The sequence below is a fragment of the Leucoraja erinacea genome, chromosome 3 (assembly GCF_028641065.1).
Source record: "Leucoraja erinacea ecotype New England chromosome 3, Leri_hhj_1, whole genome shotgun sequence".
In the NCBI taxonomy this organism is placed as follows: Eukaryota; Metazoa; Chordata; class Chondrichthyes; order Rajiformes; family Rajidae; genus Leucoraja; species Leucoraja erinaceus.
In genome coordinates this window covers 100,816,065-100,831,167 of record NC_073379.1, presented here as the reverse complement: position 1 = coordinate 100,831,167, position 15,103 = coordinate 100,816,065, and the positions used below count along the sequence as shown (strand labels likewise).

At 42.6% G+C, this 15,103-nt stretch overlaps 1 protein-coding gene across 1 annotated transcript in view; it reads right to left on the bottom strand.

Annotated features, from left to right (window-relative positions):
- Nucleotides 1-15,103, bottom strand: part of pcsk1 (proprotein convertase subtilisin/kexin type 1) — a 77,474-nt gene that overhangs the window by 7,833 nt on the left and 54,538 nt on the right. The window contains exons 10-12 of the mRNA XM_055633313.1: nt 10,028-10,261; nt 6,018-6,175; nt 1,654-1,787 (exon numbers count right to left, since the gene is read on the bottom strand). Coding sequence (XP_055489288.1) covers nt 1,654-1,787; nt 6,018-6,175; nt 10,028-10,261 — 526 coding nt within the window. The remainder of the gene's footprint in view (nt 1-1,653; nt 1,788-6,017; nt 6,176-10,027; nt 10,262-15,103) is intronic.

The following is a 15,103-nucleotide window of genomic DNA, read 5'->3' as shown; positions in this document are numbered from 1 at the left end:
ATAATTATGCAACATGGTGACTGACACAAGCTATATAACTAATTGGTAGACCTCCAGGGATCAGTCACAAGCCCTCTGCATGAACTGGCTGATTAAACAAGCCACAGATATTCGACATGTTATTATCGCAAATGCTGGTCTTTTCAGTAATTTCCCAGCTCCTATTCTCTATTGTAAATGTGGATGACAATCCACAGGCTTACCTATCTTTGAAGGAGAAACTGTGAAAAGATTAGCTGAGAGGAGGAGGAATATGATTCAAATAATATTGCAAATGTTGACAATAGAAAAATGTATGTTATAAACATTAAATGGTCACCAATGGAGGAATAATAGCATTAATCTTCAAATTAAAATGATTCAACAATTGGGAGTCTAACCCATGAAGACTACATATTGGACATTCAGAATTCAAATTGTGGAGAATGCCCCTCCAAGTTTCTGAAATCAACTCGCACAGGGCAAAGTTGAACACTGATGTTGACTCCTTTGACATCTTTATTTAGCGTGATATTTTTGGGACAAAGATGTTTTGCCAATTGATAATGTACTCAGAAAGATGCTTATAACCCCTCTAACACTGGGTGGTTGAGAGTCTGCATGAATTTTGTGGGCTGGAAGCCCTGTTTCTGTACCCTGACTTGTTGTTATTTTACAATTCTATAAGACCAATTCTGTGGGGTATTGGAAAGTAAATTGCAACAGTTCATACATTTCCAATGCAATTGGCATTTAAAATATCAACTCATTAAAAGTCTGACTGTCATTTTTAATAATCTGCGGAATCCGGTGGGAAGCGGCGGCTGTTTTGGAGGTCCCAGCCGCCGAGGTCTGACGTCGGAGTTCCAACATCCTGGCGAGTGGGCCTGAGCGGCGGGCTGCCCGTAGCGGCGACTGCGGAGGGCTCCGGAGACCCCGACGGGGGAACATCGAGGAAGATGACTGACTTTGGTGCCTTCCCTCACAGTGGGAAACTTTTGATTCTGCTGTGTGGGGATGTTTTATGTCGAACTTTATCGTGTGTTGTGTTCATTATTTTATTGTATGGCTGTATGGTAATCACATTTCACTGTGCCAACAATTTTTTTGTGCCTTCCACCACATTATGCTTTGGATGTTTATGTATGGCTGTTTATGGTGAACACATTTCATGCTTTGTGCTGATTTTTAAAACTGGCACTTTGGGGTCATGTGACTAAAGGTGCTAGTATATATAAAAAATTTAAATAGATATTTTTTTTGTATCATGTGACTTGGGGGTCAATGAAAATTCTATAAATATGCTATGTAAATAAACTATATAAAATAATAGGCCATGCATGTGCTTCTTTTCAATATGTGTTATCTATTTCCTTTAAGCTGATTAAACTATTAACAGAAATATCGAGTCATTCAACACTCCAAGTAACTAATCATGGAAGTGGATAACTGTACGTATCACAGATAGGCACAGCATTTTAGAGTAACATCGTTTGTCAGGCAGCATCTCTGGAGAAAATGGATAAGTGATGTTTCAGATTGGGACGCTTCTTCAATCCCGTCCCGAATGATTTTCTCCAGAGATGTTGCCTGGCCCGTTGAGTTACTCCAGCAATTTGTGTCTATTTTTGGTATAAACCGGCCTCTGCAGGGCATTTTTATTACTGTACATACCACGTCAGTAATGCTCAGCACCCATGTGCCCACTGGTTCCTCTCCCCAGGTGTGCACTGACATAAAGGCCCAGCTTTTAAAGCCATTAGGTGAGGAGTCCCTCTCACGTTCAGCCAAGAGTACAGTGTTAGTTCCTGCAGGCAACAAATAGAACAATGCAACATTACAGATGGTCTGTTCTAAGATTGGCACAAAGGAATATGGAGGAAAAGCACAAAGAAAATGAATGCCATACATTCATCAGATACATTGCCTCACTGAGCAGAATAAGAAAGAGGATAGGATAATGTTGGAAGAAGTCCCAACATGATTCAAGCTACGATCCTGACAATCCAAGGTAATCAAAAGCAGACTGTAAGTAGTAACTGAAAAGGCTTAAAGTACTCAGCAAGTGTGGCCCGGTGCCACAGCTAGTAGAGTAGTTACCCCACAGATCCAGCAACCTCTGTTCAATGCTGACCTCCTGTGCTGTCTGTGTGGAGTTTGCGTGTTCACCCTGCGATTGTCTGGATTTCCTCCAAGAGGAAATCTAGTTTCATCCCAGATCCCAAATACATGCAGACTGATAGATTAACTGGCCACTGTAAATTATCTCCAGTGTGCAGATAGGCGGTGCACAAAAATACAAACTGCTGGAGCAACTCAGTGGTTCAAGGGGGAAAGGAATGTTTTGGGTCAAGACTCTGCAGCAAGATCTTCAGCATTTTCGATGAGTTATCCAGCTTCTGCTTCTTTCATCCCAATGCTGCCCAACTGGGGGGTGGCACGGTGGTAGAGCTGTTACCTTACAGCACCGGAGACCAAAATACTATCCTGACTATGGGCGCTGCCTGTACGGAGTTTGTACATTTTCCCCGTGACTGTGTGAGTTTTCTGCAGGTGATCCAATTTCCTGCCATACTCCAAAGACGTACAGGTTTGTAGGCTATTTGGCTTTGGTGAAAATTGTAAATTGTCCCTAGTGTGTGTGTGTGTAGGAGAGAGATAGTGCGTGGGGATCGCTGGTCAGTACGGACTCAGTGGGCTGAAGGGCCTGTTCCCGTGCTGCTATTCTAAAATAAACTTGCCGAGTTTGCCTCCAGCAGTTTGGTTCTTTAGCCAGACTTTAGCTTCTACGGTCTTGTGTGCCTCCAGATAGATCGCAAAATCTGGAATATTGATGGGGTAGGGAGAGTGGGGACGGGTGGGGGGAGGGAGTAGAGAACACAACAGGTCCATGATGATCAGTGCAAATTCAATGGGCCAAAGGGCCTGTTTCTGTGCTATATATTATACAGGGTCTTGGTGAGACCACACCTGGCGTATTGCGTACAGTTATGGTCTAGAAAATCTGAGGAAGGACATTATTGCCATAGAGGGAGTGCAGAGAAGGTTCACCAGACTGATTCCTGGGATGTCAGGACTGTCTTATGAACAAAGACTGGATAGACTTGGTTTGTACTCGCTAGAATTTAGGAGATTGAGAGGGGATCTTATAGAAACTTACAAAATTCTTAAGGGGTTGGACAGTCTAGATGCAGGAAGATTGTTCCCGATGTTGGGGAAGTCCAGGACAAGGGGTCACAGCTCTCCCCGGAGAGGCCTGGGGAGCCGTTGGTGCGAGGAGGAATTACCTGGAGCTGTGAGTATAAAAACAGCGCGGGGCTTGCTTTCTACAGAGGCCCGGGGAGCCGTTGGTGCGAGGTGGAGTTACCTGGAGCTGTGAGTTACCCAAATCACCAACGTTCCATCTCAATTCCAGAGAAGGATTCTGATTCTGGTGGAAACCTCTGATTGGTGGAAGAGGACCAGCAGAAGCAGCTGATTGGCTTGTATTGTATTTGTATTGTAATTGTAAGGCTTTATTGTATTTGGATAAGGGGGAGAATGAAGGCCAGGGCAGTTTACTGTTCTGGATGTCAGATGTGGGAGGTCATGGAGTCGGAGTGCCCTCCAGACGTCCACATCTGCGCAAGGTGCGTCGAGATGGAGCTCCTAAGGGACCGTGTCAGGAACCTGGAACAGCAACTCGATGACCTCTGTCTGCTCAGGGAGAGCGAGGAGGTCATAGAAAGGAGTTACAGGGAGGTGGTCACTCCAAGACCACAGGAGACAGAAAACTGGGTCACAGTTAGGAAGGGCAACGGGCAGAGGCAGGGACTGGTGAGTACCCCGGTGGCTGTACACCTTGGAAATAAGTACTCATGCTTGAGTAAGGGTGGGGGAGACAGCCTACCTGGGGGCAGCGACAGCGACCGGGTCATCCAGGACAAGGGGTCACAGCTTAAGGATAAGGGGGAAATCCTTTAAAACCGAGATGAGAAGAACTTTTTTCACACAGAGAGTGGTGAATCTCTGGAACTCTCTGCCACAGAGGGTAGTTGAGGCCAGTTCATTGGCTATATTTAAGAGGGAGTTAGATGTGGGCCCTTGTGGCTAAGAGGATCAGAGGGTATGGAGAGAAGGCAGGTACAGGATACTGAGTTGGATGATCAGCCATGATCATATTGAATGGCGGTGGAGGCTCGAAGGGCCGAAATGGCCTACTCCTGCACCTAATTTCTATGTTTCTATGTTTCTATGTTCTATATCTCTCTATATCTATGACTGGAGTCAGCATCTGCAGTTAATGACAACATTCATCACAGCTCTTGAGAGAGCATGGAGTTGAGATATTAATGCTGCTTCTGCTGCCAGGCCTGATTGGATGTTTGTTTTTTAACCCCCATTTAGAAGAGAGAAGGCTGAATGGAAGCTAATAAGGTGTCTAAAATTATGAGGGGACTGGACAGAGTAGATAGGAACGACATATTTCCCTTAGCAGAGGGATTAAAAACCAGAGGTAAATATTTTAAATAATTAACAGAAAGATTAGAGGGGACATGAGAAAACGTCCTTTCAGTAGCATTCTGAAACTCGCTGCCTGAACAGGATAGAGCAGCTGGAACTCGCACATTAATACTTGGTTGTTTATTTGAAGATGTGTAACCTGTAGGGACGTGGGCAGTGCTAAAATATGGGATAAGCTTCAGTACCTGTTTCCGGAGGTGGCAGGACAGGTGGCCTCGGAGTCATCAATTTTGTGGATTCGATAGGTTTTAAACCCCTTGACGAAAATTGTAGGTCAGTGTGAGTTGGTAGTTGTGTAACTTGTTCACGCCAACACGGGGTGGAAGAAACCTTCACGTGGTCCGGGAACTAATGTCACTCGACGTGCACAAGGAAGATCAAATAGAACAAGATGTCCAACAATTTTAGGTGGGGCCCGCCACATCCAGAAGTTTCCGTACTTCACTTGTTTTACTCCTAGAGTGGCAAAACAAACGTTTTTTCACATGTGTCTAGGTACAGGCGGGGATCGCTTTGGACCATTGTAGATTGTCCCTCCGTGTGGCGTGTTTCTTGTAATGCCCCTGTCCCACTTTCTAAACTAAACCTCTGAGACCTAGTTCCTCCACCCAGTTTTGTTTTTTTAGCCGGAGGTTCAGCTTCTGCAGTCTCTTGAGTCTAACAATAGATAGTAGAATCTGCATTATTGGGGTATTGGTGGGGTGCAAGGTCTCCAGAGGTTTCCGTTCAGGTTTCCTAAGTGGACAGGGGCATTGGTGTGCGGGGATCGCTGGACCGGCCAATTCACTGGTCTCAAAAGGGTATGATGTTTCACTCTTCTAAACTAAAGGAATCAAGGGGTTTCTTTAGCCAAAGCAGGAATCTGGGTACTGAATTTGGATGATCAGCCATGATCATATTGAATGGCGGTGCTGGCACAAAGGGCCGAATGGCCTACTGCGCCTATTTTCTATGTTTCTATGTCCTAGGTACAGGTGATAATAACGTATCATTCATTCATACATTCATTCATACATGCATTCATTCATTCATGGTATCATCCATTCATTCAATCATTTATTCATTCATGAGCTGCCAAGTCCTTACTTTCAGGAATGATAGAATGGAGCAGCTGGGCTTGTGTACTCTGGAATTTAGAAGGATGAGAGGGCATCTTATTGAAACTTATGAGATTATTAAGGGAGTGGACACGCTAGAGGCAAGAAAAATGTTCCTGATGGTGTGGGAATACAGAACCAGGGGCCACAGTTTAAGATTTGGGGTAGGCCATTTACAACGGAGATGAGGAAAAACCTCTTCACCCAGAGAGTTGTGAATCTGTGGAATTCTCTGCCTCAGAAGGCAGTGGAGGCCAGTTCACTGGATGTTTTCAAGAGAGAGTTAGATAGAGCTCTTAAAGATAGTGGAGTCAGGGGATATGGCAAGAAGGCAGGAACGGATGTGATTGGGGATGATCAGCCATGATCACGTTGTTTTGCGGTGCTTGCTCGAAGGGCCGAATGGCCTACTCCTGCACTTATTGTCTATTGACTTACCTGCCGGAGATGTGAGAGTGATGTGAAGGTCCCCTCTCCGTGTGTACTCAATGGTTGCCTCCAGCTGCACATGCTCCAGAGCTGTAATGTGGTTGGCTTGCCCCACACAAGCTTTGGTGGGGATTTCAACTGTAATTTCTCCACCAGCTTTCAAAGGCCTGAAGGAAATGTATGAAATAGTTGGCAGGAGACAATTCTCAACACATCTGATCCATGCTTCCCTCTGCATGCCAGTCATTTCTTTATTTGGCCACATCTTCCAAAGCTGGATTTGAAAGAGAGCCATGGAAACAATTTATTATATGAAGTACATCAGTAATCATGGTTTCTCCCTAGGATTCTTTGAAACTGCTAATTAGCATTCAGGATCTGTGGGCATGGGGATTGCAACACAACACTCTCTGGACCGATAGGAAGTTGAAGGATTGTTAATTTATTTATTAAATATCTGTGATCATATATTGCTATATATTTTGATTTTTAACTGATTTCGAACAATTACATGATTAAAACTATGTAGCTACAAACAAACAAAAATAATTTCAGCTTTAATTCTGCAAAAATGCATCAGAATCCTTGTGATTTACTTGTCTCATTAGGCCAACGTTTTCATGTCACAAACTGGCTTACAGTTGGATTAGAAAAATGGAAACATAAAAATAGGTGCAGCATCGCCATTCAATATGATCATGGCTGATCATCCAACTCTGTATCCTGTACCTGCCTTCTCTCCATACCCCCTGATCCACTTTAGCCACAAGGCCCACATCTAACTCCCTCTTAAATATAACCAATGAACTGGCCTCAACTACCTTCTGGGGCAGAGAATTCCAGAGATTCACCACTCTCTGCGTGAAAAATGTTTCCCTCATCTTGGTCCTAAAAGATTTCCCCCTTATCCTTAAACTGTGACCCCTTGTTCTGGACTTCCCCAACATCGGGAACAATCTTCCTGCATCCAGCCTGTCCAACCCCTTAAGAATTTTGTGCATTTCTTTAAGATCCCCCCTCAATCTTCTAAATTCTAGCGAGTACAAGCCGAGTCTATCCAGTCTTTCTTCATATGAAAGACCTGACATCCCAGGAATCAGTCTGGTGAACCTTCTCTGTACTCCCTCTATGGCAAGAATGTCTTTCCTCAGATTAGGAGACCAAAACTGTACACAACACCTCACCAAGACCCTGGAGTATTTCTCCACATCTCTTGATTCCATTAGCCTTGTGAACTAAATCTAACTCTCTCTTGAATACATCCAATGAATTGACCTCCACTGCCTTCTGTGGCGGAGAATTCCACTCGTTTTCAGGCTATTTTGAATATTTTGAAAATGCCTTGTAGATCAACAACTTTAAAATTATGTCTAAGGCAAATTATATTTCTGCAATATTTTGTCCCAATTTTAAAATGGTTGGACGAGAAGCAATTACTACTCACAAAACTGGTCATGTTCCAAAATAAATGAATTATCTCTAATTATAGGCCCATATGGAGGCTCAATACAGCAAATGGAAATGCACACACTTCTGTAATTCTTTTTAAATCAATTTTGGAGTTTTAAATCAAATTACTAAGAGGTAGTGAAAGAGAATGCTTGTTACAAGAATGTCCATTAGTTTATTAATTTCACTAAATGACTGAGAGAGAAATGTAATTTACCACCCATCACCCATTTTTTTGTACATCATCTGAAACCAAACACAACATTAAGAGCCAAAATATCGAATGCTCAACTTTCAGAAAGCAAGCAAAAACAAACTGCTGGAGGTAAGCAGTCCTGATTCATGGTCTCAGCCTAAAACATTGACAATTCCTTTCCCCTCCGCATCCCCCTATTGATGCTTCTAAATTTGCTGAGTTCCTCCTGCAGCAGCTTATTTTTTCTTGCTCCAGGTTCCAGTATTAGCAGTCTCTTGCATCTCTAATTTAGAAAGCAAATTATCGTATTGAAATGGCATATGGATGTGGTTCTTATCCTCAAAGTATGCCCAGCCCCAATAACAAACTCTTTTCACCTTTGATAGCGAAGGTAACCAATCCCTTCCATCAACATCCTGAGTAAATCATCCAACAATGCTGTCGTCAGCATTCCTTCTCTCCAGAGATGCTGCCTGTCCTGCTGAGTTACTCCAGCATGTTGTGTCTATCTGTTGTCACAAGATCAGTTCCCATGCTGGGATGGAGAAATGGCAGATGGAGTTTAACCCGAGCAAGTGCGAGGTGCTGCACTTTGAGCGCTCAAATGAAAGGGGAAAATATACAATTAATGGGATGACCCTTAACAGCATTGATGTACTGCGGGATCTGGGGGTCCAATTCAAAAACTCTCTGGAAAGGGGTCACAGCTTAAGGATAAGGGGGAAATCTTTTAAAACTGAGATCAGAAGAACTTTTTTCACACAGAGAGTGGTGAATCTCTGGAACTCTCTGCCACAGAGGGTAGTCGAGGCCAGTTCATTGGCTATATTTAAGAGGGAGTTAGATGTGGCCCTTGTGGCTAAGGGGATCAGAGGGTATGGAGAGAAGGCAGGTACGGGATACTGAGTTGGATGATCAGCCATGATCATATTGAATGGCGGTGCAGGCTCGAGGGCCGAATGGCCTATTCCTGCACCTAATTTCTATGTTTCTATGTTTCTAAATGGCAACACAAGTAGATAGAATGGTGAAGAAAGTATATGATACAGTACATCGGGGCATTGAATATAAGAGTCAGGAAGTCATGATGCAGTTTTACAGGACTTTGGTTAGGTTGTGTTTGGAGTATTGCATGGAGATCCGGTTGCCCCATTACAGGAAGGTTTGGAAAAGGTGCAGAGAAGGTTTACCAGAATGATGCCTGGATTAGGGGTTGTTTGCGACAGGGAGAGGTTGGTAGATTTTGTTTGTTTTCCCTGATATGCAGGGGGTTACGGGCAGACCTGAAAGGAGTATACAATAGGGTAGATAGTCAGAACCGATTTCCCAGGATGGAGAAATCAAATATTAGAGAGCATAGATTTAAGGTGAGAGGGGCAGTGTTTCAAGGAGATGTACAGGCCAAATTGTTTACACAAGGGGTGGTGAGTGCCTGGAATGTGTCGTTGGGAGTGGTGGTTGAGGCTGATACAATAGTGGCATTTAAGTGATTTTTGCTAGGACATATTGCCATGCAGGGAATGGAGGAATATGGATTATGTGCAAGCAGATAAAAATTAGTCTTGGCATCTCAGAGAACAGAGGAGATTTACTAGAATGTTGCCTGGGTTTCAGCAACTAAGTTACAGAGAAAGGTTGAACAAGTTAGGTCTTTATTCTTTGGAGCGCAGAAGGTTAAGGGGGGTCTTTAAAATGATGAGAGGGATAGACAGAGTTGACGTGGATAAGCTTTTCCCATTGAGAGTAGGGAAGATTCAAACAAGAGGACATGACTTGAGAATTAAGGGACAGAAGTTTAGGGGTAACATGAGGGGGAACTTCTTTACTCAGAGAGTGGTAGCGGTGTGGAATAATGGCAGGTTCGATTTTATCATTTAAAAATAAATTGGATAGGTATATGGACGAGAAAGGAATGGAGGGTTATGGTCTGAGTGCAGGTAGATGGGACTAGGGGAGAATAAGTGTTAGGCACGGAATTGAAGGGCCGAGATGGCCTGTTTTCTGTGCTGTAATTGTTATATGGTTATATCATGTTCGTCATAGACATTGTGGGCCGAAGAGCCCGTTCTTGTGTTGCACTGTTCTATGACTCCGTTTTTCTTAATACTTGATGTATACATTAAATGCCATCATCTAACATCCCTGGTGTCTGAATCACCAAGGATTGAAATTAAGAGATATTTTTGGTAAGATATGAATATCTTTTAATTAACTGAGTTGGATGATCAGTTATGATCATATTGGATGGCGGTGCAGGCTCGAAGGGCCGAATGGCCTACTCCTGCACCTATTTTCTATATTTCTATGTTTCTAATATTTATTATCTTTACAATATAATTGTAATTTAATATGAAAGGAAGACAAACTTACTAACCTGGATTCAAATGTAATATCTCTGACAATACACTGCTTCTTATCTGGTATGCCCTTCCATGTTTTAGGGTCTGCCATGTCAACCAGTGCCTTGGCATTCAGCAACCCAAACCCAAATCTGCTGTTCACCATTAAACCAGCTCCATTCTTCTTCCAACCCAAGTTGTTGGCCAATGGATCATATTCGGAGGTCCAGACAATTAAATGTTGCAATTCTCTCCAAGTGAGATTTGGACTGTTGTAAAAACATTAGCATGAATTAGTAAATTATAAATTATGATTGTGACATAGTTGACATAACTACCGGACTTGTGATTGATAAATTCAGTCAGTTCATGCTTATACAGTGCCAACATCCTTGCCGTCTCCAAAATCTCTCTCAGTCTTTCTTCTCAGTCCGTGTGAAACTGTAATCCTTAACCTATCCATAACTAAATGAAAGCAGAAAATGCTGGATACACTCAGGAATCATCTGTGGAAAAAAAGTAGAATTCGTGTTTCAGGTCAAAGGACCTTCATCAGGCTTCCAACGTTTGGAGCTTTTTAAAAATGTTCACCAGTCCATTTTTTCATAGGATTTAGTAGTGTGACAGTTAAATTAGTAGATTAATTTGCAGTTCACTGGATATTGACCATGGCAGATGTGGTATTTATATTTGAGTAATTAAGTAAATCTGGAAATAAACAACTCACATCAAGAATCATGTCATTAAAAATCTATCTGCTTCATGAAAGTCCTCCAGGAAAGGGAATCTTCTCACCTTCCTTGGTATCTGAATATGACTCCAATGACAATCCAATGAATATCAATTATTCACTCTCCTCTGATAGGGTCCAGGGAATTGTTGAATTCGGGGCAATTATTTAAAAGTAAATGATGGCCCAGCCAATGACAATTTCACAAATTTGGAAATTAGTAAATATCTGCTGTTTATCTGATGTACGTGTCATCACGGTGGCGCAGCGGTAGAGTTGCTGCCTTACTGCGAATGCAGCGCCGGAGACCCAGGTTAGATCCTGACTACGGGTGCCGTCTGTACGGAGTTTTTATGTTCTCCCCGTGACCTGCGTGGGTTTTCTCTGAGATCTTCGGTTTCCTCCCACATTCCAAAGATGTACAGGTATGTAGGTTAATTGGCTTGGTAAATGTAAAAATTGTCCCTAGTGGGTATAGGATAGTGTTAATGTGCAGGGATCGCTGGTCGGCGCAGATCCGGTAGGCTGAAAGGATCTGTATCTCTGTATCTCTAAACTAAACTAAACTAAACTAAACTAAACTAAACTAAACTAAACTAAACTAAAGTATTTGTAACTTTTTCAGCGCCCTTTATATAGCGACTCTTTGCGTACCTTGGGCATGCAAAACAAAGAATATCACTGTAGCTTATCACATGTGACAATAAACAAGGTATCAGATGTGGATTAGAGGATGGAAATAAGCAGGCTACATGGTAAATGGTAGGGAATTGAAGAATGTAGGTGAACAGAGGGATCTGGGAATAACTGTGCACAGTTCCCTGAAAGTGGAATCTCATGTAGATAGGGTGGTAAAGAAAGCTTTTGGTGTGCTGGCCTTTATAATCAGAGCATTGAGTATAGAAGTTGGGATGTAATGTTAAAATTGTACAAGGCATTGGTGAGACCAAATCTGGAGTATGGTGTACAATTTTGGTCGCCCAATTATAGGAAGGATGTCATCAAAATAGAGAGAGTACAGAGGAGATTTACTAGAATGTTGCCTGGGTTTCAGCAACTATGTTACAGAGAGAAAGGTTTGAACAAGTTAGGGCTTTATTCTTTGGAGCGCAGAAGGTTAAGGGGGGACTTGATAGAGGTTTTAAAATGATGAGACGGATAGACATAGTTGACGTGGAAAATCGTTTCCCACTGAGAGTAGGGAAGATTCAAACAAGGGGACATGACATGAGAATTAAGGGACTGAAGTTTAGGGGTAACATGAGGGGGAACTTCTTTACTCAGAGAGTGGTAGCTGTGTGGAATGAGCTTCCAGTGAAGGTGGTGGAGGCAGGTTCGTTTTTATCATTTAAAAAATAAATTGGATAGTTATATGGATGGGAAGGGAATGGAGGGTTATGGTCTGAGCGCAGGTATATGGGACTAGGGGAGATTATGTGTTCGGCACGGACTAGAAGGGTCGAGATGGCCTGTTCCGTGTTGTAATTGTTATATGGTTATATATGTTATTATATGGTTAAAAGGTCTGAATTTTCTTCCCTCGCATCCATCGTGAAATACAATGAAATGTAACATTTCATCTTCAATCGATTGGCAAGTAGATTTAAAATCATTACAATCAGAAAGATTATTATGTGCTGACGATTTTAATTCCAGGTGAAATGGGCAAGCATCCAATTAGTCGTGGAGAAGTAAATAAAACTGCAAAAGCTGGAGATCTGAAATAAAAATATAAAATGCTGAAAATACTCAATTAATCAGCACCATCTGTGGAGAGAGAAACAGAGACAATAGTTCAGATTTTGACCTCCCACTGGTTACAAAGGATAGGGACTAAATATCAGTGTCATGTACCATCATTATAACCAAGGGGATCAATTTTACGTCTCCTTCAGCCACCAATAGGCTGCGAACCAGCGTGAATTTGCATTGGTGCTTAAATGCCTTTGTTCTCAGAGTTTCACCTGACCATGTTCATTGCATTGCAGCCTGTGTTTCAGTGCAAAGCTAGGAAATTGTACATAACTACATAACTTACGTGGCAATGTATTCACTTCAAACTTTGAAGTTACAGGAAACAGGGGTAATCCGGGGGTTTATAGTCCAATGAGCATCAGATCAGTGGGAGGGAAACTATTGGAGAAGATTCTTAGGGATAGGGTTTACTTGCATTTGGAAGAGAAAGGGCTAATTAGGAATAATCAGAATAGCAATAAAAGTAGATATGGAGCGGTAAAGAAGGCATATGGTATGCTTGCCTTCGTCACTTGGGACTTGAGTTTGAGAGAGCTGCCTGTCCCACTGGGTTATTCCAGCTTTTTGTGTCTATCTTCGGTTTAAACCAGCATCTGCAGTTTCTTCCTACACATTCCGCCTGCTCCACTGTGAAATCTCCTCAAGCTGTATCTACTTTGAATAAGTACTCATCCTGCTCTCCGGATCTACAACCACATTGCATATCTTTCAGGAGATGCAACTCCATATCAACAGGAGGTGCAACTCCAGAGCAAATAAAATCATGGGAGACCCCTTCCACCCCTGCAACGGACTGTTCCGGACTGTTCCAGCTGCTACGGTCAGGCAAACGCCTCCGTTGCCATGCGGTGAGAACGGAGAGGTTGAGAAGGAGTTTCTTCCCAGAGGCCATTCGGACTGTAAACGCCTATCTCACCAGGGACTAACTCTACTGAACGTTTTTCCTTCCATTATTTATTATGTAAAAGAATATGTGTGTTATGATTGTGTTTATAGTTTGTTTGGGTGTTTTGTTGTTTGTCTTTTGCACAAAGGTCCGCGAGCATTGCCACTTTCATTTCACTGCACATCTCGTATGTGTATGTGACAAATAAACTTGACTTGACTTGACTTGACTTTCTTTCATTGTTCTTTATCTCTGTACATCATCGTCGATATCTCTCGTATATCCCCCTTTCCCCTGACTAGTCTGGAGAAGGGTCTCATTCAAGAGAATTCACCCATGCCTTCTCTCCGGAGATGCTGCCTGTCCCGCTGAGTTATTGCAGCTTTTTGTGTCTATCTTCAAGAAGTCATGCAGCAGCTTTCTGAAACTTTGTTTTGGCTGGATTTGTAGTAGTATGTGCAGTTCAGGTTGCCCCATTGCAGGAAGGTTGCACAGGCTTTGGAGCTGGTGTAGAAGAGATTTACAAGGATATTGCTTGGATTAGAGCAGTGGTTCCCAACGTGGGGCGTACGCCCCACAGGGGGCCAATTTGATTTTTAAGGGGGGCAATTGAGCGTGACTGAGGAGGTAGGTCTGGGTCCAAATTTTCGATTTTTATTTTTTTTGGATTTTCCATCAGGTAAACATATGTAGTTTATGTTTCAGATGTTATTTTGAGTAAATAATTTTTTGGGGGTAAAAAAGGTCTTTATTGTGTAGTTATTACATAATCACCGCGCCATCGCTCTTCATGCACGTCGCACGAAGCGCGCGAGGTCATGGAAGAACCTTATTTATTGAATTGGATTTAGAAATGTGATTCAAAGAGCTTTTGCTAAGTTACCCTTATAATATCTATTTCCTCCGTTTTCTCTCAAGGGAAAGCAAGGGGGGGGGGGGGGGGGCATCAGGATTTTAGAGGTGATTAGGTGGGGCATGGCCAAAAAAAGGTTGGGAACCACTGGATTAGAGGGTATTAGCCAGAAGGAGAGGGTTTGTCGAACCTGCTTTCTCTGTAGTTTCGGAGACTAAGTGTAGACTTAATAGAAGTTCATGAATTTTGGAAGGCATATAGATAGGGGACACAGTCAAAATCATTTTCCCAGCATGGAAATTTCAAATACTAGAGGGTATCATTATTGGGTCAGAGGGAGAAAGATTAGAGGAGATGTGTGGGGCAAGTTGTTTCAGAGGGATGGGTGCCTGGAACGTGCTGTCAGGGTTAGTGGTCGAAATAGAGACATAGGCACATGGATATGCAGGCTATGGAGGGATATGGAGCACATACAAGCTGAAGCGTTTAGTTTAAGTTGGCATCATGTTCAGTGCAGACATCAAGGATCTGTTCCTATGGTATTCTGTTCTTTGCTCTGTCTTCTATGTTAAAGGATCCTCCTTACAATAGTGTCAAGATTTGTTGATTTCAATTTGTTCCTGCATATACTGTAGATTTGTATTCCATATCTGCCCAAGTCACTGTAATTTGTCAATTAATCTTTTCATCAGGTAAAAAGTGCAAATCCCAATACTTTTCTCATATAGTTGGATGAGGAATACATATTATGCCATCTACTATGCTTACTCTTCAAGTGGGGAAGTCCAGAACAAGGGGTCACACTTTAAGGATAAGGGGGAAATCTTTTAGGACCGAGATGAGAAAAAAAAAATTCACACAGAGCGTAGTGAATCTCTGGAATTCTC